Genomic DNA, 24,579 nt, shown 5'->3' with positions numbered 1-24,579 from the left:
TGGTGGCATAAGAAAGTTTACACGTAGATTTGTACGCTGTTATGTAGCTTGGACCCTGTTATATAAAGCCCTAATCTAGATTTAAAATTGTAATGCAAAATATCTATCAGACAAGCGTAGCATGCTAATATAGAGATGAAGCGCTGTGATATTTCGGAACTTTTTCAAGAGAAGACCGTGGTTAAAATGTGCGCACCAATGGTTCGATATAGCAAGTGAGTTTCGGATCATGAGACCCTTCATTGGTGTTAGCATATGAAATTATGAATGAACTGATGTATGCATTAATTCAACCTTCCAGATTACCATTTAGGATGCTAGTAAGAGAGTATGATACTGACGTTTGTTTCACTCCAATGATTATGTCAGATTCATTCGTTCAGTCTCAAAAGGCTCGTGACAATGAATTTAAGACATGCGAAGGTATAAGTATACCCAAGAGAAAATTAGAATAGTTATTTATTGTACTTTTCGCGCTTGACATTGCCGCTTCCTTTACCATTCATTCTAAGATAAAGTGATATTAAAATATATCAGATTAAACAATGTTTCTCGGATTTATTTAAAAACCTCGTCGGATCGAAGATAAATTTGGGAAACATGTCGGAAGAGTCCGGATGTCCTAGATGTATTGTGATAATCACGGTGACTGGGTGTGGTACCAAGGTGCAAGTGCCTGAGCAAGTTTTAAATTAATGGAATGGATTCCCCTGAGTTGCGTCAGATTTTAAAGAAACAAAAATATTTCACTTTGACTAAGCTTATTATTAGTTGGGACGCCTTTAAACTATGACCGGATTGATACTGTTGTGCAAATTGGAAAGTCATCTCCAAAGACCTCTTTCATGCGATGAAGTTTGGAAACATGGAAATTAATATTTTATTTTCTAACTTTAATGACTGGTAGCTAGAGCAAATCTTTTTAAGCAAAATTTTGTATTGGGACTGGAAAAGCCTTTTATTTTTTCATGTTGGGTGTCCGTAATCATCACGTTGATGGATACCGATTATAATTGCATCGATTACCAAGGAAGCGAATTCATAAATGTTTTATTCAATGAATTATAAGTGTCAAACAGCAGCTAATTGTTCAGAAATATATTTTTAGAGTTTATCTAGAATCGTAGTAACCAGCCATACAAGGGAATATGCAAAATGGTTGTCATTTCGAATAAGTAAATGAGCCATGATTTAACAGATTTCACTCACGAACCACAGGCTGAATTCATCGACATTCTTGAGGCCATGATAGCCTATTGTCCAACGATTTTTAAAATTACTATTTTGCTGACAATTGGCTGTAATGGTTTCGGGGAGGGAATGCACTAATCAGGGAGATTATTGGAGGAATGTTCCCATCTCTCTGCATTGGCAAAATTTCAATGCTGAATTGAATCCGACCGGGTAACCTTTATTATCACGATTCACTTCCACCGGTGGATCGAAGGAGAGAATGATTGTAAAGAAATTTGAAGATTCTCCCCTTCCAACTCTCTTAAAAATTTATACTATCCTGCTAAATATACTCTTTATATTCATTAATGGCACAGGAAGTACTGGCACCTACTGTTTTAAAGAGTGTGTGCCTTTGGGAGTTAAATGTTTCTTGCAGCGCTGTATGATAAAAAGGGTTAATATATTGTTATGAAAGAAAGACAAATTGTTTTCACTAGGCAGCAATCAACAAAATACTCATGAGGTAATACATATAGATTATGTGTCATGACTGTGTTTGCATAATGAGCTGTGTGGCTTATGGATAAATGTCTTCCTAACTTGGTGCGTTGTAATGTTATATGTTTGCTTTCTGCACTTAATGAGTATAAAAGATTATGCACATGAAAATGATTCAGCTCATGATTTACAAACCCTTTGAAACATCATCTCATGGCACAGTCATTTAAAATATTCATTCATCCTCACAAAAAAGATTTCATTGCTTACAAATTTTGATTTCCTTGGAGTTTCTTTTATGCCCTTCCTCCTATCCTCCATAATCACCATTCCTAAACAAGAATTACTGTTCTGAAGGAACACAGCAAGTTTTTCCCAGTTAATTGTGGTTAATGTAAGGCAACTGATTGGTTCTTGTGTTCACGGGAAAAAATTATTTTGCTATATCATGCTTGACTGATCAGTTAAACAATTCTTGGACGCAAACCTTGTATTTGACATATCATGAGGAGAGACTGCAGCATTTGTGGACCTCAAATGCAAGGAATCTTCTGAAATAAGCAAGAAAAAAGGAACAATATGATGAAAGGACAAAAGATATTACCCATTAAAAAGTTTGAACTAAATAGAAACTTATATGTAACTGGGCACTTGCAGCTCCACCAAAGCTATGTGATTTTTCAGGTGCTAGATCTTCCTGGGAAACATAACCTGCACAGAGAAAGGTCTGACCCCCCTACCCTGATGTGTGAATTTCACACGCTTCTCAGGCTTAGTAGTGGGTGAACTCTACCATTACTTACCAAACCGACCTTCGGGTTGATTACTGTGTTCATGGTTTTTTTTATTTCTATAAGAAGTGAGGATACATATTTATGGTATCAAGGAATAATGGAAATTGCTAACTACATGTATATCTACTGGGTGTAGTGGAGTATAATTCATTGTTAATTGGGAAGCCAAAGGAAATATATTTTTATAATGAAGTAAGCTGACACAAATGAAAGAGTTACTATTAGATGTACATGAAGTTGTCTAATTGTGTTTGCTACACAGGTGATCGCCCCTTGATTGTCCAGTTTGCTGCAAATAATGTTGAAGATTTTTTAAGAGCAGCAGAATTGGTTTCTCCGTAAGTAATATTGCCCATTGCATTATTTTATATTTCATAAGACCAACATTTGAATTATGAAATTAATGATTAAGTAGGTCTTAAATAGTATTACATACCCTTTAAAAGATATTGAGGGAGTACAGTGATCAGAGTATCAGAATAAATCAGGGAATTCATGGGAATTGTCTTAATTCTAAAGATAATTAATGGGGAATACTCCTTGCATGACAACTCCGTGAGAATTTTAAAGAAATTGTAATGCAGTGGAGATATCTGGTGGTGAGACTTAATTGCTTGTGAAAGCTTAAGGCCATGTACCAGTTGGCATCACTTGCCATATTGTGTACCCATGCATTTGGGGTTCAATACATTTTACAACAGATTTTTCTTTATCTTCCCTTTTGTCATTATGAAAGTTGAGTAATCTATAAAATAATATTTTCTCTTTTGATTAGTATACAGCGAAATACTTTGGGTCCCAGGTCTTCCTGGGAAACCATAATCAGCACAGGGATTAAACTGGTCTCCCTACCCTGAAGTGTGAATTTCACATGACGTTGGGCTTAGTACTGGGTGAACTCTACCATTAACTCTAATCAACCCAAACTGACCTTTGGGTTGATTACCGTATTTATGATTTATATTGGTATTATTATTATTTGTTAGTCTACCTTTGAGGTAGGTTTTGGATGATCGCAAACTTAACACCCTTACATTTCTTAGCTTTGCCCAAAAGACAAACTGATCCCATTTCACAAAATATCCTTCAATTCTGCATGTGTCCTACCTCCGTTCCATTCAACATGCCTCTCATGTTCCTTGCTTGCTGAATCTTCTCCCCTTTATCATAGTCTTCAATATTCCGTAGTCTAACAAAATGCTTTCATCCACCCTTGGAATTTTTCCAAATAATCCTCTTTCCTGCCCAACATGCCTAATACCTCTTTGTTTGCTTTGATTTCTGTCAATGTTACTTTTCCCTTCCTTCTCCACTCCCACATCTCAAAAGCCTCCTTCCAATCTAAATCTATTACCATCATCTTGCTCCAACAACCAAGTTTCCTTGCCATGTAAAACTATACTCAGTATCAAAATTTTCATTTTCATTGTCATCGACTTCTTCCTCCTTGAGAAATATCTTTGCCATCCTCAGACTTGCACGCACTACTTTGGCCATCTTGGTCCTAAACACTTCCAAAATAGATAAAATGTTCTTCCTGCTCTAGTTTTTACCCTCGAATTTTAACATTTTAGTTAGACTTCCTCCCTCTTGAAACCCTCATAACCTTTGTTTTGTTTACTCGATCTTCTTCATCGCATACCTATCATACACATACCTAGTTTCAGTAATCACTGTTCGCATTGATTTTATTTATTCTGTTTCAGGTATTCCGATGGAGTTGATCTTAACTGTGGCTGTCCTCAAAGATGGGCTATTAAAGAAGGTTATGGTTCTTCACTTTTGAAAAACCCTGAGTTGGTCCGAGACATCGTTCTTCGTGTTCGAAACACACTGCCCTCTCCGTATTCAGTGTCTGTCAAGATACGCCTTCTTGACGAACATAGGTAATTTGGTTGATGATGCTTTAAATTTCTGTTTGCATGCATACCATTAATGTGCTTTGTGTAACTGTGCAAAGTAATTAGATATAAACTGTATTTAATGTGGTTAAGTACACTAGGACCATAATGAGGTTGAAGTAGTAGTCCAGAGCAAAGAGTATCCAGTTCTGACCAAAGGTTATAAGTTTAAATTAAGCTGTTACCTCAGAACATTCCAAATCACACATTGTGAATTTCTGAACACCAGAATGATTTGAGAAACAGCAGGTGGCATAGAGGAAGGCACTGGGTCCTCAAGAAACTGTGGGAGATGCCATGATAGTAACTTTTAATGGAGACATCAGCTAAATGTTCATTACAATGCAACAATTTCAGAGTGTAAAAATCATTTGCCTAAACCAGGATTCGAACCTGGATCCCTTGATCTCTGGTAGAGTACTTAAGCCAAATAAGCTACCGTCCTCTTACATTTTGAGATTTTGGGGGCTTTAATGGAAGAAGATGCTGTGACAAAATTCCATATATATGATGTCACAGCCATTTGTAGTTGTGCATATGCACCACTGTCCACAAGGTTAAAACCAACTTTATACACTAGAGGTGTTTCACCTTTGACAAATTCCTAGAAAATGTATTTATTTCATATGTCATATGGCTTAGCATGAGGTGACTTCTCATTCATATATCAGCCAGATCAGCATTTAAGGTGGATAGCAATTGTGGTGGGCTTTAATTTCATAAGTGCTCCAGCATAAAACATATATTTCAAGTGACTGCATCACATGTAAACCTAGCATAGTAATTGACTGTGTATTTAGTTAGCCTTTTTGGATATAATTTCAGATTTATTCATGGATTCAAATTTATTACCCTAATTCTGACCTTACCCTATGATTCATTTAAGGAGGGTATTGATGTTGTTAGAATGTGTGGCATATGGTTGATTGTATTTATGAAGGCATATGGTAACTCTGTTATATTACTGATTTGCCTGGGAAATTTTCAAATGATGAAGGGTACTGGTTTTCAACAGAATTAGCTGAGATTCAGGGTGGCAATTCAGCTGGGAATATTGGGGAAAAAAGTTGGGAATTTCTCCATTTATTTGAAAACTTGGAAATATTTCTGGAGAAGAGGTCTAATTTTTGAAAAAGTCTATTTATTTATTTAAGAGTTCATATACGAGGGTCATCCGGAAAGTAGTACCCGTTCGTGCCGCATGAAGTGCTGACGACGCGAGTAGCCGCTGGACGAGGTCAGATAGCTTCAGTGGCTTGTCTGCCTTCTCTGAGCCAAGTTGCGTGACGCTAGCATTGCCTGTGTTGTTTCTGTGATTGTTTACAATGTTTAAAAAAATTGAGAACGCCGCCAGTTGTGAAGTGAGGGCAGTGATTAAATTCCTCAATGCAAGAAACGTTCGCCCATGTGATATTCATCGCCAATTAAAGGAGGTGTATGGAGACAATGTAATGGACGAGTCGTCTGTTCGGCGGTGGTGTCGCAACTTCAACATGGGGAGGGGGAACACACACGACGATGAGCGTTCGGAGAGACCGTCTGTCATTACAGACCAACTGGTGAGCTCAGTTGACGAATTCGTGAGGAACGATCGGCGCGTCACAATTGATGACATCTGTGAGCATTTTCCCAATGTTTCTCGAACAATTGTTCATGAAATTGTTAAACACCATCTGCATTATGCAAAAATTTGTGCAAGATGGGTCCCTCGCGTATCTCAATGAGCTGGCGGCGAAGGACTATGCAGCAGGAATACAGAAACTTGTCACACGTTATGACAAATGCCTTAATTTGCTTGGAGATTATGTTGAGAAGTAGTTTAAAGTATCCTCTTTCAAATAAAATTTTTTATGTTTGTTAATATTTACTTTTGTCTTTTTATTTCACGAACGGGTACTACTTTCCGGATGACCCTCGTAGTTGCAATTAGGAAATTGTCCTGGTGTGAATGGTCACTCTTACAATGCATGTACATACATACGCAAGAAGAACAGACATAAGACAAAATGCTCTTATGTACAATGACACTTTAAGATTACTAACTGCACCTTTACCATCATATGAGAGTGAGGTTCACACCATACCTACAATGCTCCATCCATCGCCGCAATCAATCCATAATCACGCACTCTTCAATTTCATATACCGTTCAAAATCATGCACCGTCAACACATCATTCACTTTTGCAATACAACTTCTCATACCGTGCGCATCACATACAAACAATATTTTAATAAGTATAATAGTATAATAATCACTGATCAGTGAAGTTTATCATTCAGTGGCTGCCTTTAACTTATTCTTAAAATTCCTAAAATTGAATGGAAAGGGCTCAAATAAACCTCCAAGCAGCTGGTCCCATTCAACAGTAGTTCTGTTTAAAAAAAGAGTATTTTTTCCTCTTTGTTTTTGCATTCTTATTTTTATTTTAAAGCTGAGGTCGGTTTTTCCCTTAAAGTTTGGCTCTGTATCTCTTTCTATAAATCTTCCCACGTTTTGTCTTTTTTAACAATTCTTTACATCACGCTTAATCTACTCCTTTTTCTTCTCTTTTTCAAACTCTCCAATTTCAGTATGTCCCACATTTCCGTGACACAATCTGCTCTTTTGTACCTTCCAAGTGCATATCTTGCTGTCTTTCTTTGAACTTTTTCTATCTTTTTAATATGTCCCACCTCATACGGATCCCATACTATGGATGAGTATTCTAGGATAGGGCTAACTAGTACCTTATGTGCCTTTTCTTTTGTGGGTAAGCTTCTTCGTTTTAAATTTCTCCTTACCCAATGCAGTACTTTAAATGCCTTCTGTGTCACATTATCTACTTAGACTCCCTACCCAATATCCCTAGTTAAGTAAATGCCTAAATATTTGCAATGACTGCTACATGGGATTCTTTCTCCAAAGAGGGTGTAAATATCATTTTGTGCATTCTTTTTATTTGAAAAATGTATATGCTTACTCTTACTATCATTAATGCCAATATTATTATTTGTAACCCAGTCACCAAGGCAATCAATGTCATTTTGTAAAATTACAAGGTCATTTACATGCACCACCCATCTGTATAAAATGCAGTCATCAGTAAAAAAGGTTACTTGAGAATGTAAATTATTTGGTAGATTGTTTATGTAAATTGGGAAGAGTAATGGCCCCAGAACACTGCCTTGTGGAACTCCTGCTATAAAGTTTGTCTCTTTAGAAATTGCATCCTCTATTTTTACTTTTTTGAATTCTGCCTGTAAGAAAATATTTTATCCAATGCTTTATCCTCAAATCCAATGGTAACAACTCCAGCTTAAAAAATAATCTATCATGAGGCACTCGGTGGAAGCTGCCGAAAAATCAATGTTTACCACATCAACATCCTTTCCTTCATCCATTAGCCATCTATCTCTTGTCTACCATTCCTGAATGTAGTCAGCGATTCTTTTTTCTATTATTTTGCAAACAACTGATGTTATGCTTACCGGTCTATAATTCTTGGCTATTGTTTTATCCCCTTTCTTGAAAATTGGTGTAATATTTGCTTTTTTCCAATCATTGGGCAAGGTATCATAATTTCGTTGTTAGTAGTTATCTTTGACCTAACCTGACCGTTGCCACCAGGAAATTTGCCTAATTGCAACGTAATTGTGTAAAATAAAATAAAAAATAAATAATTTAAAGTTAAAGTTATAAATTAAAAAGTTTCCCTGCTTCCTGTATGTTTATTGACTTCTGAGTAGTTTTCTGTGTTTATGGGAACCCCTTCTGTTAAGATGGAAAACATATATCCCTAGACGGCCATCGTTAATCCAACAGTTTGTATCAACCAAGAATAAGGCTAGTCTTTGACACATCCAATGTATTCCCTCGTAAATGTAGTCGATTGTGCGGTTCCAAATATCATTTCTTCTTATGATTCCGCTGATCACTGATGTTTGCCTTTTTAAATTTCTTCTTTGCTGCCATGGGCAAATCCCACACCAATCCAACTACATGGTTACCTGTTTTTGCCCCTCGGATATTGTTTGTGCCAACATGTAGGATCACTACGTGCTCTTCCCACTCAACCCTTATCTCCTCAATTTTGTGTTGCAGTTGCTAGCTTCTTATGCCTGGGAAGCAATTTTCCATAGTTCTGGTTGGTAACTACTTAAGAAAGTACATCAGTCAATCCAGGATTTTAAAATGCCAGGCTATTCTGGGCATGCCGAAGATTATTGAATGTTAAGGTAGAGATTCTTTGGCTGGGGTTTGATATATTAGGTGTGAGTTAAATGAAATGGCTCAATAAAGTAGACTTATGAAGTGTCATGGTAGGATCACTCACCCAGGTACTATGAATGGAGATGTGAGAGTAGTGGAACAGTGTTACATGCATGGTAAAGAGCTTCCGACAATACAATGAAAGAAGATGGTGAGGATAGCATTAAAGTCGACAGATACTGTCAGTGCAAATTTACATGCTTATAATGGACTACAATGATGACAAAGTGGAAGTGATGTATGATGATGATGCCAAAATAATATATCAAGGGTCAATAACATGTGATTATGCAGTGAAAATGGAAAGTAGGACGCAGAAGGAAAAATAGTAGGACAAGGTAGTCCAGGGAAGTGGAATGAAAAAAGGGGAAAGGAATTTGGAGTTCTGTGAGCATCATAAATGAGTGGTGGCAAACATTTGTTGAGAGCCATGCATGAAGATAGAAATTAGAAAAAAGAAATGGAAAAAGTGACTTCATAGGAAGAAAGATGGTAATAAGTGATGACTAGATTTTTAGAAACTGCAAACAGAACTATAGGCTGAAGGAAACCTGTGAAAAGAAAATCATGGATGAAGTCATGGACCTAATAGAGAAGAGAAGAAAGTAAAAAAAACTCAAGGCTTGAGATAGGTCAAATATGCTACGAAAAGTTGAGGAATGTAATCAGCCAAATGTGAGGAAAGCCAGATAAGGAGAAGCACATAAAGGAAGATGTCAGCACAAGGAGCTATGAGGGAATGAATAAAGATATCGACAAGTACATAACGGGATAGCAAGTAGAACAGCTGCAAAAAATTCTCAGGGTGATAGCCCATGATGATGATGAGTACTCATATGCTGTTGCTTGACCCTTTTTTTTTAAAGAAATCAGTGATGGTCAAATGAAGTCTTCTGGCCAAATTCACCCATCAATAATTCTTTAAATGAGCTAAATCTTCCTTACATGTTTTCATGTTCTTTAATGCCTTTCTTCTCTCACCGACAAATATGCCTAGACCTAATCTATCCTAAATTGCAACATGTTTTTATGTCTAAACTCACTCATCTGATATCTTTACCATTAAGTTCTCTTTATTTTTTCACCTTGACCGAATCTCCTCCTGGTCTATAAATACTTTTTTGTTATATCTCTGATGATGTCCGCAGAATATCCTTTCTTATTTCCTGATTATGTTTTACCATCCTGCTCTGCATTCCCAGTCTATGCTGTCTCTGAAAACTCTTGATTACCTGCTCTTCTCTCTTTCCACCAAATTTCTTTCACCCTATCAATTTCTTGCCACAGTTGATTATGATGACTTATAATTGTTGAGTGATAGTTTTTTATTTAATATCTAATTTATAAGTTGATTTATTGTTCTATCTAATATTTTGTTTTGAAGAAACAGAAGTTGTTAATCGAATGTGATACCTACTTATGACTTTAAGTATCATCATTCTCTGAAAGTTGCTTTTCTTTCAAGGGAAACGCTTTCACTTTGTCAGTCTTTGGAAGCAGCTGGTGTCACTTTTATAACTGTGCATGCCAGAACCCCTGCACAAAGGAGACAACCACCAAATTATGAGGTGAGATAAATGTCAAACCTGAAGAGTTTTTATCCGATAATTTTAGAAATATTCTTTAGCGTAGTAATTGGAATTGTCAATTTCATTGGTTTAAAAATTTTTGTTTATAACATTTGAATACCTTTGCTCTACCTTACATCTTTGTGGATAAATTCTGTTTATAAATGCAGATTCCTTTGGTTATATATATTATTTTTCATGTACATAAATTGTAGTCATTATAGTCAGCTAATCAATATTCTGGCTTGAGTAATCTTATTTATTTTAAGAATCAATCAGTAGGGTTTGATTATGCATGACATATTTGTAAAACTGTTTCAAACCATATTGTAGGTGACTAAGCAAATATTAAATCTTAGGAAGATGGTTGGTCTTGGATTTGGAAAAAAATGAGATTTATGGCAAATTGTTTGTTTGTGGTAAGAGCAGTTCTATAAAGAATAATCATAAAAATGACTTCATCAACATATCTATTCTTTCTCCAAATTTTGAAGGCCTTTCTCTAAGTTGTCCCATGGGATACAATCCTTTTATTCCAACTTTTATCTCAGTCATCAAAGACATGTTAGAATCCACTTTTTGATTAATTCAAGGTATTCAGCCTATTTGCAGGTAAGTTTCAGGAGGTACCTAATGACTATTTACTTTAAGCATTGTTAGAACTTCCTCTTTCGTTGCCTTACATTATTTATGTCTCATTTTTTCATAGCTGATGATTGCCTTCATGCTGTCTAAAAAGCCTGGTCTCTTCCTTCCTCTAACCTGCTCACCCAACGTTCTCCCTTCTATAACTGCCTTTAACATTGTCACCTGTTTAATTTTTCCTCCGCGTGGTTCCTCTGCCTTTATCAGATTTCCCTGGTAACTTCCTTTATTTGACCACCCTATTTAAAATATAAGTATTTGTCTTCAGGGTATTGTTCATTTCTCTCCCCTTTCTGAAGCCAACCAGATCTTCACCTAGGTAGATCTTTGCCCTATTTAGTTAGCTTCTATCAATGATTGTTAGAACTAACTTTGCTGCATATGAAATTAAGCTTAAAATCCAACAGTCCTCACACTGAGCTGCTTTACTCTTTTTTGGGATTGGGATGTAAATAAGAAATCTTGTGGCCTTATTCCTTCCTCATAAATACTGCGAATAAGAGCAAAGAAACTCTTCCTTCAATTTTTCCTTAAACTCTTTAGTAATTCTGAAGAGATATTATCTACTCCTACTGCCTTTTTTGACTTCATCTCCCTTAGTGCTTTTTCAGTCTTGCTGGGGATTAGGTTGGTGCTGGGGATTAGGTGGCTAGAGTACTGGCTGCCCACCCAGAGGGCCCAGGTTTGAATCCTGGTGGTGACAGATCTTTTTCAGTGGTATTCTGATCCCTACTTGAGATGCTTAGTGGACAGCACTTCAAGTGAGTACACCATTCATCGGCTGGGATGTTAAATTGTGGACCCCTTGGAAACCGTGGAACCCCTTGTTGCCTTTCATTAAGAGTAGGAAACGAGGGTACAGTGAAATGTTCTCGGCCTGACAATGAAAGACAGTGATTTTCAGTTTAGAAATGATTTTATTTTATACATAATCTCCCTTGACTTCTACACACTTGGTCCAGCATTTCTCCAACATAAGTATTCCTTCCTGGAAGTGAGAGTCTGGAAGGCTGCGAAAATATCCATCTACCTCTCTACTTCCTCTTTGGACGGGATGTGCCTCCCAGAAACAAATATCTTCAAGTTTGGGAAATAATGCTAAATTAGGAGAATAGGGGGGTTGGCCCAGCAAATCGTACCCCAAATCACTTAGGTTTCCCATCGCCAACACACCTTTGTGAGCAGGTGACAGCAAGTTGTCCTGGTAAAAGATGATTTTTATCTTCCTCAAGTCAGGCATCATATCATGAATTTTGGATTCTAGCTGGTCAAGAAGGTTGGAGTATTATTCGCCTGCAATTATTTTGCCTTTTTCAAGGTAATCAATTAACAGGATCCCTTTCGCATCCCAAAACACACTAGCCATGATCTTTTTGATGATCTTGACAAATTGCAATACAAAATCGATTGGTTCCCCCTGGATTCGGTCCAAAAATTGTTAAGCGCATTTGCTTTTGATCGGCATTCAGCAAATGTGGCACCCACTTTGTGCAGAGCTTTTGCATCCCTAATTCTTTCACAAGATGTTTCGCTCCCTTTCTTCCAATATCCTCACAGCCTTATCTATCTCCCTCACCTTCACTCGCCTATCGTCTAACATGATATTGTGCACCTTTTCCATGGTTTCCGTTGTGGTTGTGGTTTTTGGCCATCCGTCACGTGGGTCATCTACAAGGGATGAGTGACCACGTTTAAATTCAGCTGCCCACTTTTTAACAGTTGATATTGAAGGAGCAGAGTCCCCGTACACTTTTGTCAACCTCAGATGAATATCCTTAGGGGTTAATCCATCCAAAAGGAAGAATTTTATGGCCACACAAAATTCAAGTTTTTCAATTTTAATGAAAAACACGAAAGACATCTACTGCGACAATAAATGTAAACAAACTTTTTAGGGAAAAAGTTGAAACTTGTCTTACAAACTAATGACACGTGCATCCAGGCATGAATCATAAATTTTTGCTGATTGGAACGTCATCTCTGTGTCAGGCCGAGAAATTTTCACCTTACCCTCATAATGCTAATGCTGGGTTTCGCTCCACCCTTTTTCCTTTCCCATCCATTCCTAATGGCACAAATAACCTCGGATCTTGGTCACCTCCTTTATATCTACTACTACTGCTATCTTGCTTTCTGGTGTTGCTGGACCAGGGCTATTCTCTAAGACATCACATTCCCATTCTATTTATAAACTGGTCAGCCTATTACATTTGCCATAAATATCTCTCATATTTATATCTGTATATTTCCCATCTCTTCTGGCTCTCTTAATAATTTCTTTGTCTCTTGTCATAGACATAACTTAAATCCTGACCATTTGTTTACATTCTTATATATCACTTCTCCTTTTCCTTGTATCTGAAATTTCTCCCTATTGTAACAATAATCTTTCCATCATTCTCTCTTGGCCATATTAGTTTTTTGCCTGTATATTGTATGGTTCTCTGTACATTCTTCTCCCAATTTCTGAGATAACATTCTTCCATTTTCTTTTTATATCCATCCTATTAAGCATCTCTCCCATGACTTCCTAAATCTCATATTCACTACCTTTCCTACTATTTTCTTAGCTGCTCTTTCTATCCTCTCATTAAGCTCCACCCTCCTGTACCCCAGCATTTTTAATACCTTATCCTCATTTAGATATTTATTAAGTTTTTCATGGAACTCCTTGCTTTTTACTCAAGTTAAACTTTCAAGATTTCACTTTGGAACTCGTATACCCCTCCTAATCCTTTTGAATATTAAAATGCATTTCATGGCAACTAACTTTATGATGTGTTTACATCTGCATCCAGGAATCTAATTCTGTTAAAGAAGCTGTTTCTATATCTATGCAAGCCATGATACAGGCCTGTATCTATCTGGTATCTACCTGTTTCTCCAAGAATCTTTATTGCCTGTAACAATATTTGAACCAGGTGTTAGATATCAAGCTTCTCTTTTATAGAGCTCAACTGCTTTCTCCTCTCATCTATAAATTACTCTGTAAATATCACTCCAGTAAGCCCTGACACCTCTCCATCTCTCCTTAAAAGAAACCTAACATCTGTACCCCTTTCATCCATTTCTCTTTTAATGTTTTCTAGCTTTCCTGTCATCACATTCATCCATCATATAAAACACTCCATGTACACAAGTACATATCCAAACATCGTGGCCCTCTTCTGCATCTTCTTTTCCTCGGCTTCCAGCTTGTTCAAGGATTTCATGTGATAATGGCCAGGAAGGCCTCGCTGCTTCCAGTGCTAACAAGCATGATGCCAGCCTAGAGGGTCAAGTCCCATAGTTGTCAGGCTGCTGTTATCTATTTGTTTCCATCCATATTTATCATGGCAAAATAATGGAAATGATTTCCTGTTGGGCTCCTTGATAGCATTTTTAGCATAACACCATCAATTAAATGGCTGCCCTACTGGAATCAAATGCCTATTGCCCTTAGTGAGTTGCAGAGGTTGCATTGATTAACTTTGATGCGGCCTCTACTCTTTAATCTATTAGTCATAGTTGACACATCCAGAAGCAGTTGTCATTACCCCCACTATTGCAGCTCTAGGAATAAGCGGAACATGCAAGTCCTTTCTCCATGTCTAAATTGTAATTAATTGGAGGGCATTTTGACAGGCCCTCCAAAATTGCTTCAGCAGCCTTCACCACAGATTTTGATGATGAAAAACTCTCACTCCGAATGTGTTTTTTCGTATTGGGGAATTGGAAAAATCTCATGAGGCAATAAAGAGGATAATGAACACATGTCACATTGATTTTAGTGAGAATTGAGGCACAACTAATTGCTGTTGATATGGCCTTTGATGTGGATTATTGATTGAATTTTTACTACTCTAATTGCATGCGTAAACATTACATTGTGAAGTGGAATACCCAAGGATTTTTATGTGTACTTTCTGATCAATAAACAATGTATTTGATCAAGGATGTAAAAAGTATGAGTTCTGTATATGAGGGGGGACCCAAAAATAACACAAATGTTGTTATTAGATTCTTTAGTTCTCAATATATTTACATTAAATTTTGTTCACCTTCAAATTATTCCCTATTGACCACAATGCACTTCTCCAAATTATGCTTCCATTGTTCGAAACATTTCTGAAATTCATTTATTGGGATGTCCTTTAGGCCTTATAGCGATTTTTGTTTTACCTCCACCACAGTGTCAAAACGGTTTCCTTTCATGCCCCTTTTTAGTCTGGGGAACAAAAAGATTCACAGGGAGCTAAATCTGGTGAGTAGGGGGGGTAGAAAATCGATGTCATGCCGTTTTTTGTCAAAAACTGCATCACAGAGAGGGCGGTATGAGCCGGCGCGTTGTCATGATGGAAGGACCAGTCGCCTGTGTGCCAAAGATCTGCTCTAGAATCCTCTGAATTGAACTCCATGACACTCCAGACATCTCAAAAAGTTGATCAATGGTTTTTTAATGGTCTACACGAATGAGGGCATTGATTTTGTCGACGTTTTCATCAGTTCTTGATGCTGAAGGGCAGCCTTAGGGCAGCTTCCCCGTAAGCAGTCCTGAGTATTACAATAGTTTCCGCAGCCGATTTCCCCAACAGGAAACAAAATTTCACTGCAGCGCGTTGCTCTTGATAATCCACCATCACGTTTTTTGCCGAAATGAAAAAAGTTGTTTCACTGAAACAGCTCTCATGGATGGACCGATCCAGTCACAGCAACGGCACTGTGCATACTGATGCAGGAGGCATGAGCCTGACGTACGACCAGCTGAACAAAGGCTTCCCTAAAGCAGCTCAATTCCCGTTACTTTTGGGTCCCCCCTTGTATTATATTTTTGCTGTCCCTAGTGGTGGCTGGGTTATGTTCTTGCCTGCTAAACCTGAGTTTGCAGGTGTGTTTCTCACCTAGGTGGCTTTACCTCTACCAAGGGCTTGAATGTTTGTAATTGTCTTTAATGCTATATTATTGTTAAAAATCAGATGTAAATGTAGAAAAGGGTTTTTCACATTATTGCTATAGTAAATACAGTGGCTTGCCATTCTTAATATTAGTTTCACTATTTTAATGACCAATTTACACTCACTCTGCAGGAGCAGCATTACATGCAAGTATAAATGCTTACTCTTTATGGTGCATCTCTTTGGTACTTGATTCTATATAGCCTTGCTGTCAAACTATTCTAGATTCAAATATGAAGGGAGTTGAGTATATCTGTGGCATATTGACATATTTTATGTCATTTATTATATGATATTTAAAATTTTAGGCTTTGCAGCTTCTGTGTTCATCTTTAAACATTCCTGTTGTTGCGAATGGAGACATTCACAGCCTGCAAGTAGCAAAAGAGGTTGCATTAAACACTGGATGTAAAGGTGTGTAAATTAAATTCAACTCCTTATATTTAAATAAAACAGTTTCTGGCATCACTTGGTGGAAATTCTTCATATTGAACTTAAAATTAAACCACTTTGCTTTTCCACAAAAAAATGGGATGTGGATTTTTATGTGGAAAAGCAAAGTGGTTTAATTTTAAGTTCCTTATACTTACCTTATGAAGTGTGTTCAATAAATAATGGGAATTAAAGTTATTTAGAAAGAATTGTATTTATTCATGGATATCAATTCCATCCCCTTTGAAGTAGTACCCGAAAGATTACATACACTACTGCCAGTGCTTTTTCCAATCCTTGAAACTTATGGAACTTGATCTTTGGTATATCCAGCTCTCCCAGCAAAGCATTTTTAATCACATCTATGCTTGTAAAACAACAGCCCTTATAGGTCCTCTTTACTTTTGGGAACAGAAAAAAGTCACATGGTACAGTCGTCTGACAAAAATGGAAGCTGGGACATCATTACTGCACTGTTTTTGTCAAAAATTCATGAACAAGCAGTGAGCAGGTGCATTATCATGGTAGTGCAAAAGCCATGAATTGTTTTGTCGCAAATATGCATGTTTTTTTGTATTGGTTCATGCAAATGGCATTGAACTCTTAAGTAGTTCTCTTTATTGATCATTTGACCTTGTTGCAAGAACTCATGGTGCACTATGCAGAAGTATAAGGTTCCCATTACTTTTTGAACACACATCGTATCTTGGTTTAATTGCTGTTTAATTTAATACTGTATGCATTAGTATGGGGATGTGGTAGTCCAGTGGGCTGAGTACTGGGCTGCTATCATGAGGGCCCAGGTTCCATTCTAAATGACGCCTCTGAGCACCCTCAGCTTTACCCAAGCTGCATGATTTTTCAAGTGCTAGGTCTTCCAGGGAAACCATAGGTGACACTGGGAAAGTAACTGGTCTGCCTACCCTAATGTGTGAATTTCACATGATATTGGGCTTATTATTGGCTGAGCTCTACCCTCACCTATAAAGCCAACCTTTGGGTTGATAATTGTGGTCATACTACCTTGATCAAAAATTTCCCGGAATAACCACCGTGTGGCGCTCCCATCGTTCCGATTTGAGTTCTGTTTTTTTTGTTAAATTGGTACATCAGTTGTTGATATTCCCTTTAAATCTTAGTGTCATAACTTGACATTTGCAAAAGTTACGTAGCCAAGAGTACATCTATCTCTGTGTGTGTTGGCGATTTTTTACAATTGCAGAAATGGATTTAAATTTGCAACAACGAACTTGTATTAAATTTTGCGTAAAAAACGGATTTAGTGGCGCACGGGCGTTGGAAATGTTGGAAAAGTGTTTCGGCAACGATTCTCTAAAAAAAACGGTCGTTTACCAGTGGCACGAGCGGTTCAGAAGTGGTCGTGAGTCAATCGAAGATGATGAACGCAGTGGCAGACCATCGACATCGAAAGTCGGTGAAAAAATTGATAAAGTAAAAGAAATGTTGGTCAATAACCGCAAATTAACCATCAGAGAAATAGCGGAGGACTTGAACATTGCCTATGGATCCGCCCAAGACATTGTGGTTAATGATTTGGGTTCCCGTCGTGTAGCAGCAAAGTTGGTGCCAAAAGACCTCAATTTCATGCAAAAAAGAGACCGTGTTGACGTCGCAAAAGACATGATTTGCGAGGCTGAATCCGATCCCACATTCATCAAAAGGATCATTACTGGAGACGAGACGTGGGTTTATGAGTACGACACGCAATCCAGACATCAGGCAAGTGAATGGCGTTCACCAAATGAGCCGAGACCAAAAAAACCACGTCGTTTTCAGTCAAAAAAGAAGGCAATGCTGACGGTTTTCATGGATTACAACGGTGTAGTGCATCATGAATTTTTGCCAGAAGGCCAGACAGTAAACAAAGAGTATTATTTGGGCGTTATGAGACGTTTGCGTGAAGCAATTCGCCGAAAGAGACCAGAAATGTGGGCAGAAAACTCGTGGATTTTGCACCATGATAACGCACCGTCGCACAGTGCTATCATTATTCGTAATTTTTTGACGAAAAATGCAACAAATACCATCCAACAGCCACCGAATTTACCTGATTTGGCTCCCTGTGACTTCTTTCTGTTCAATCGAGTTAAAAAACCATTACGGGGAACGCGTTTTAGCAGCCGAGAGGAAGTAATGGAAAAATCGCAGGAAGCACTGATGGACATACCGAAAACCGAATATAAAAAATGTTTCGAGGATTGGATCAAGCGCTGGCATAAGTGTGTTGCAGTCGATGGGGATTACTTTGAAGGGGACAATATAGATTTAGATGAATAAACTTGTATTTTTAATTTTCTGAATAAATTCCGGGAAATTTTTGATCAAGGTAGTACATCAGTAGGCAATCAAAATTTGGATAGCATGTGTCATATTTAGGTTCTAGGGTGTGTAGTATGTGAACATTCAACACAGAATTGGTGTAATACTTTAATTATTTTCTAGAAATAACTTTTTATTGTTTTTTAAATATCTAGTGAGGAAAGACTAGCAAAAGAGCTCAAGAAATTACATACATTTATGAACTGCTAGAAAACCTGTTATAGAATTTCAGAAGTGATTGCAGATCATACTGTTTCAAATAATAGAAGATGTATCACATTAAGAGAGGAGGAAGGAAATGGATGTAATATTACTTAAAAGGAGAAAGGCGTCATATTGAAAGGGGGTGGGAGGTGGTGGGAAGCCTTTTTATAGAGTGAAGTTGTGCAGATATAAGAGAATTGGAGTTTGTTCCCATAAGATGGGAATTCGATAATGGTGGGTATGCATATCTTAGAAGGAGTGACATGTAGGAGCAATCCTGAAGGATAAAAGTATTCCTTTTACATTTTAAGATAGATGTGGAGGATTACTTTCATGACATTGCTAAATGTGAAAATTTTAATGTATTTTAATGATCTAGATTTCTTTTTAATTTCATAAACAAGCTGTTGCCTACACACTTTGTTGAACAAGAATAATTATATACCTTCTTCCATGAGGTGACAGAAATGTCAGTTATACTCAATGATCTGCACATCATTCTGGATATTAATGGACTGATATTTGTAGCCTAGTATTATTTGAATGACTGACTTTCCAGGAATATGGGCTTTTGACTAAAATTACTCTGTTTATTGAGCATCAAATAGAAAATACTGAAAAATAAGATTTATGGAATGTAATCTTCATAAAGTAATTTCATCATTTTTGCTACTATTTTCAATGAATTGAAGCAAAGGATACAGTTTGGCATATTAATGGAATAATTAGAATATTGCTGTAATAATGATAAAGTAGGATTTAATAAACTAGAGCAGATGGAACAGTTTACCTATTTTGGAAGTGTTCTGAACCAAATGGGTCCTAGTAGTAGGGGCATAAGGGAAAGAATAGCATTAGGCCAATAAACTTGGACAAAAGAGAAGAGAATTAATGACATGAACGTTGAGTAAGGATGTCAAGAAATCGCCTCTCAAAACTTTAATGTGGAGCATGGTTTTGTATGGCATGGAAATATGGTAATATGGTAAATGAAGCAAGATGATAGAATTGGTGGCTTTTCAATTGTGGGTTTGGAGAAGGTGAAATCAGAAAAGATAACAAATGAGGAAATGCTGGGCATAGTGGAGAAGGAGAGAGGATTGTTGGGAGGAATCAAAAGGAGCCAGGAAAGATCGATTTAGAACATTTTTATTGGCAGTGGAATGTTGATGACTGAGACAGAGGTGACAACATTATTCAAGCGAAAGAGGGGAAGGAATGGGATAGGCATGTTGGATGGAATGAAGGGAGTAAGGAAGTAATCAGAATGGAGGAGAGACTTACTGTAGTTGTGTAGGATATCAGGTTGTATTTTGTTAGGATAGACAAGCAAATGTATCATGGGACAGTTGTATAGGCTGTGTCCATCTAAAACCGATTATATATTTTTTTTATTAAAGAATAAAATGCAAAGGCTCATATGTGTTTCTGTGGCTATCTCGCAATTGTTTGCTTGTCACTCTATCTGGTTTATTCTATTTTCTATTCTTCTTCATGACTGCATCCAATGGTGCTTTCCTATTTCCTCGAACCGAAGTTCCTAAATCATGGTGTGATATGTACTAAATTTTCCCAATATTTTCCTTATATTTTATGTCTTTCATGTGGTCACTACCTTTTTGAAATTATAGTTTTATAGTCTCTCATACTTAATTTTCAATTCGCATTACAGGTGTCATGACGGCAAGGGGAATCCTGGAAAATCCTGCTCTTTATGCTGGTTGTGAGAGCACTCCAGTGGAATGTGTGAAGCGATGGGTCACTTTGTGTCTTAGTTTGGGCTCATCATTCAACTGTTTCCATCGTCACTTGTCATTAATGACTGGAAGCTCCAGTGTTGGTGTTGGCAATTCTAATCCTGGAATCATCAGGAACCCAATGGATAGGCGGTTCCTCAATTGCCTCACCACTTATCCAGCTGTGATTGATTTCTTTAGTCGGGAGGACATATTTGGGAATGAGTTCCTACCATCATTTTAGTTTTGGCTATGAACTTCAGTATGGATTCGGCATTTCCAAGAGTCAGTTAACCTAAAGCTAGTCTTACCTGGTGGTTTTTGGGTGAGTCTTACAAAAAGCCTCACTTTACAATGTATGTATTTTAAATTTAGTACAATTTCTAACCTGACGTGATTCTTTGTTTCATCTTTTACCAGTTAGCTCATGGTTTTATTTTGTTTCGTACAGTGGAACCTCACTTAACAAGCGCCTCGTATAATGAGTAATTGGCATTATGAGCAAAAACTCTTCTTAAAATAAGACTTGCTTAATGAGCAACATTTCACATAATGAGGGATAAGGAGAGGGGAAGTCTGAGATTTATTGCACACCTCCTGTTTTAGACCATGTTTAGCACTCGTTCTGCTTGAATGTTTGTGTTGCTAGTGATCAAATTTTGTGTTCAGACATTTGTGATTTTTTTGTGCAAAGTTTAAGAAGTGTTGCAAAAATATCCCTGAAAAAAGTCACTAGAATACAGCCATAAAATAAATAACCTATGTATAATATGAAAACTAAAATCATTGAAAAGTGAGAATGAGTTGTAACCATGGCTGATCTAGCATCTACAATCAATTGACATTTACGATTTGCACTACTCAAGGACAAGATTAAGGAGATATATGCATCAAAGGGAGTGGCACGAATATCTGTCCAATGGTTAAGTACAAGGTTTGTTTAAAAAGTATCGATAACAATTTTTCCCTGATGTGTACATGGAAGTGCTGGATTCAGACAGTTAGTTAAGTGCATGCATGATTGTAAATGGTATTGGCATTTATAAGGTGACAGTGCGCACCATTATCACTGAAAATTTGGCATTGCAAATAATCTGCGCTAAACTCGTCCTGAAGGTTTTGATGCACTACTAAGAGCAGAGTTGAGTGCCTGCTTGCAAAGACCTTTTGCGATGGAATTGCATTGATTCGCCAACCTCCTTACAGTCCTGAATTGGCACCGGTGGACCATTTTTTATACCCAAAACTGAAATCCTCCCTCAAAGAAAGCCATCATGGGATTCTTAGTGCCGTCATAGAAGCTTGCAAGCATAACCTTAAAAACCTTCTGGAATCAACCTTCAAGTCATGGAAAAGCTATTGAAAAAAGTGTGTCAATGCTCCAGGGATGTACAAGGAAGAATTTTGAGGCAATATCATGCAATATCTGGAATAAATCTAGTTTTTCAAAACTTTTCCCAATACTTCTTATACAAAATATGTATTCTCTATGATGTTGAAAGGTTGCTTCTCAGATGGATAAATGAAAAGCAACTGCAAAGAAATGCTATTAACGAGTACGTAATTTGAGAAAAGGCAAAGGTGACTTTGTTTGACCTTGATAAGAAAATGCTAGAATCATCAATTGCCAAATGAGAAGTATTTAAGTGAAGCCGTGGGTGAATTGAGAGATTTAAATGAAAAGCTGACATCCACAGCATTGTGAAGAGCTTGGTGATGAAGCTGGTAGACTTTGAGGATTAAATGCTGCAACAGGTTTTTAATTGTGATGATACAGTTCTCTTCTGAAAAAAGATGCTGAAGTGAACTTTCATAGAAGCAGAGAAGAATGCATTTCCTGGCTACAAGCCAATGAAAGACCATCTCACATTACCATTTTTGGCCAATGCAAGTAGTAATTTGAAAATTAACCCAATGCTTGTTTACCATTCAGAAACTCCACTAGCCTTCAGAGGAGTTTGAAGTCCAGAAGAGCAGACTAAATGTGGTTTGTTTTCTACAAATTTTATTCGCATCCCATTTTATTCAGTGATAAAAGAAAAGGTGAAGCTGATTGATGATCCTAAATAATGTATTTATAATTTTCTTTGAATAAACTTGTACATTGCTTTTTTGTCATGGAATGCATTATCAGATTTTACATTAATATATTTGAGAAAAATTGTTTTACTTAATGAGTTTTTGCATTATAAGTAAGATTCTGGGACGAATTATGCTCATTAATTGAGGTTCTACTGTATTAGTAACTTGATGTTAATGAGCAGAACATTACATCTTCTTAATACCTCTTCATCCAAAATTCTAAATAACAGCAATAAAAAAATTTCCTCCTGCCTTGAACCATTTCATAATAATTGTTTTGTTTCAACATAGTTGCAGAGTATTTGTTTTGTTTATATTCTTGATCCCTCTAACTTGTACAGATGTAGGTGAAAAACAAATTTAAAAGCAATTAGTTTGCCTTCCCCTAATATGATTTAATATTCTATGGGCATACCACAGGGTACTTTGGCTAGTGAGCTTCATAAATAGGCTACCACTTAACAATGGTAAGATAATATAAGGCTGTTGGGGATGTCTCTCTCAAATCATCAGTAATCAGGTTTAATATTGGCAAGAAGGTGAAGCTTGAGATACCCTTGGTGTAAATGGGCAACTGATTGGCAAGGGCCAATACTCACTTGAATTATTTGTTACATTAGACATGATTAATAATTTCATCAATCATTATTTTTGTTAAAGTTAATACTAGAGGATGAAAATTTCTTTGGATGATTGAAAAAATAATTTGTTGGTAATTGAGAATTTATTCTTGTGGACAAGTGTGTTAAAATGAAAGAAACTCATTGACTGAAGCACTTTTTGTAGGTAAGAAAACAAAGTTACTGTAAGTCTTCTGTGTCCATAACAACTTTTCATGGGCAATTTAGGTGCAAGTTTCCTTCTCAAACTTATTTATGTCAAACTGTTTCTTTGATGAATCTTTCACAGATGAGATGAAATTATGTTGTGTCATCTAATGCAGGAGAACTAAACATATTTTACATTACATCATTCTTATGGGGAGGCCAAAGGTAACTTCACAAATTTTCTTGTATTTATTTCAGCAATACTTCATTTGAATAAAGGCCAGCATGAGTTAATTTGAATTTTTAAATAAGCTTAGAATAAACATCAACATTGATTTTTAATTATTTTGTTATTGAGCGTGTATTAAATATTGCTTCCTTTGTCATTTATACACTGTGATTATGCATGTAAGTGCTGATATGACTGTGAGGGTGATGAAAATACAACTTGTATCTTAAGAGATTGGAAGTACCTAAGAGTGTCGGTTAAATTCATCATTTAAGCAATAAGTTAATTGTTATAAGCATTCTCAAATGTATCTGCCTTCATATGAAGGGTCTCCATATTGGAAATTTACAATTAGGTCTCCAGATCATCAATTTAAATTCAAAAAGGTATATACTTAAAAATTTTAAATGCTTCAGTGAGGTGTCTAACATACCCATCCAATGTGTTTATGGTGTTATTATAACGAGGGACTTCGACTGTTAAGTATTCTTATTTTTTTAAATATGTTTTAATAGACAATTGATATTTAGTGTGAATGAATAATAATCACCCTTCAATGTAATTTTATACTTTTTGTAAATAAAATGAATTACATAATTATAGTGTCTATTGAAATGTGAACACGCATGCCTACTGTTCTAATGTGATTTGCATCCCTATCCATGATTCAACATATGATACTCCAAACACAAGTTGCAAGTAGAAGACATTAGGTTTTCAATACATTAAAGAAGTGACTTTTTGATGCATTTGTCTCTTTTAGAGTTATTTTGTCGTACTAAGTCACATTGTATGAATATGACAATGGACATAGTTAAAAATTAATGGAGATATTACCAAACCATAAAGACAAGGTGGAAAGCAATCACTCCAAAGTTGTAGTGGTTGGCACAATGATGATTTCTCCTGGTTGAGCCACTGTGATGGATCTATGGTTAGGAGTCAAAAGGTAATCAATATAGAATACGCATTTCATATGCAAGGTATTCAGGGTGTCACAAAGATAAGCAAAATAAATCTGG

At 36.7% G+C, this 24,579-nt stretch overlaps 1 protein-coding gene across 1 annotated transcript; it reads left to right on the top strand.

The window, feature by feature from the left end:
• Dus4 (Dihydrouridine synthase 4) lies at positions 1 to 24,097 on the top strand. The gene is made up of 7 exons (XM_071594082.1): positions 1 to 215; positions 302 to 423; positions 2,731 to 2,806; positions 4,175 to 4,354; positions 10,086 to 10,188; positions 16,076 to 16,181; positions 20,416 to 24,097. The coding sequence occupies exons 1-7, from the start codon at positions 136 to 138 to the stop codon at positions 20,721 to 20,723; spliced, it is 975 nt and encodes a 324-aa protein (XP_071450183.1). The 5' UTR covers positions 1 to 135; the 3' UTR covers positions 20,724 to 24,097.
• The last annotated feature ends 482 nt before the right edge of the window (positions 24,098 to 24,579 follow it).

Source organism: Hetaerina americana, unplaced genomic scaffold, assembly GCF_022747635.1.
Source record: "Hetaerina americana unplaced genomic scaffold, ioHetAmer1.1.p SCAF_6, whole genome shotgun sequence".
NCBI classification, from domain to species: Eukaryota; Metazoa; Arthropoda; class Insecta; order Odonata; family Calopterygidae; genus Hetaerina; species Hetaerina americana.
This window is presented reverse-complemented; position numbering and strand designations above follow the sequence as displayed.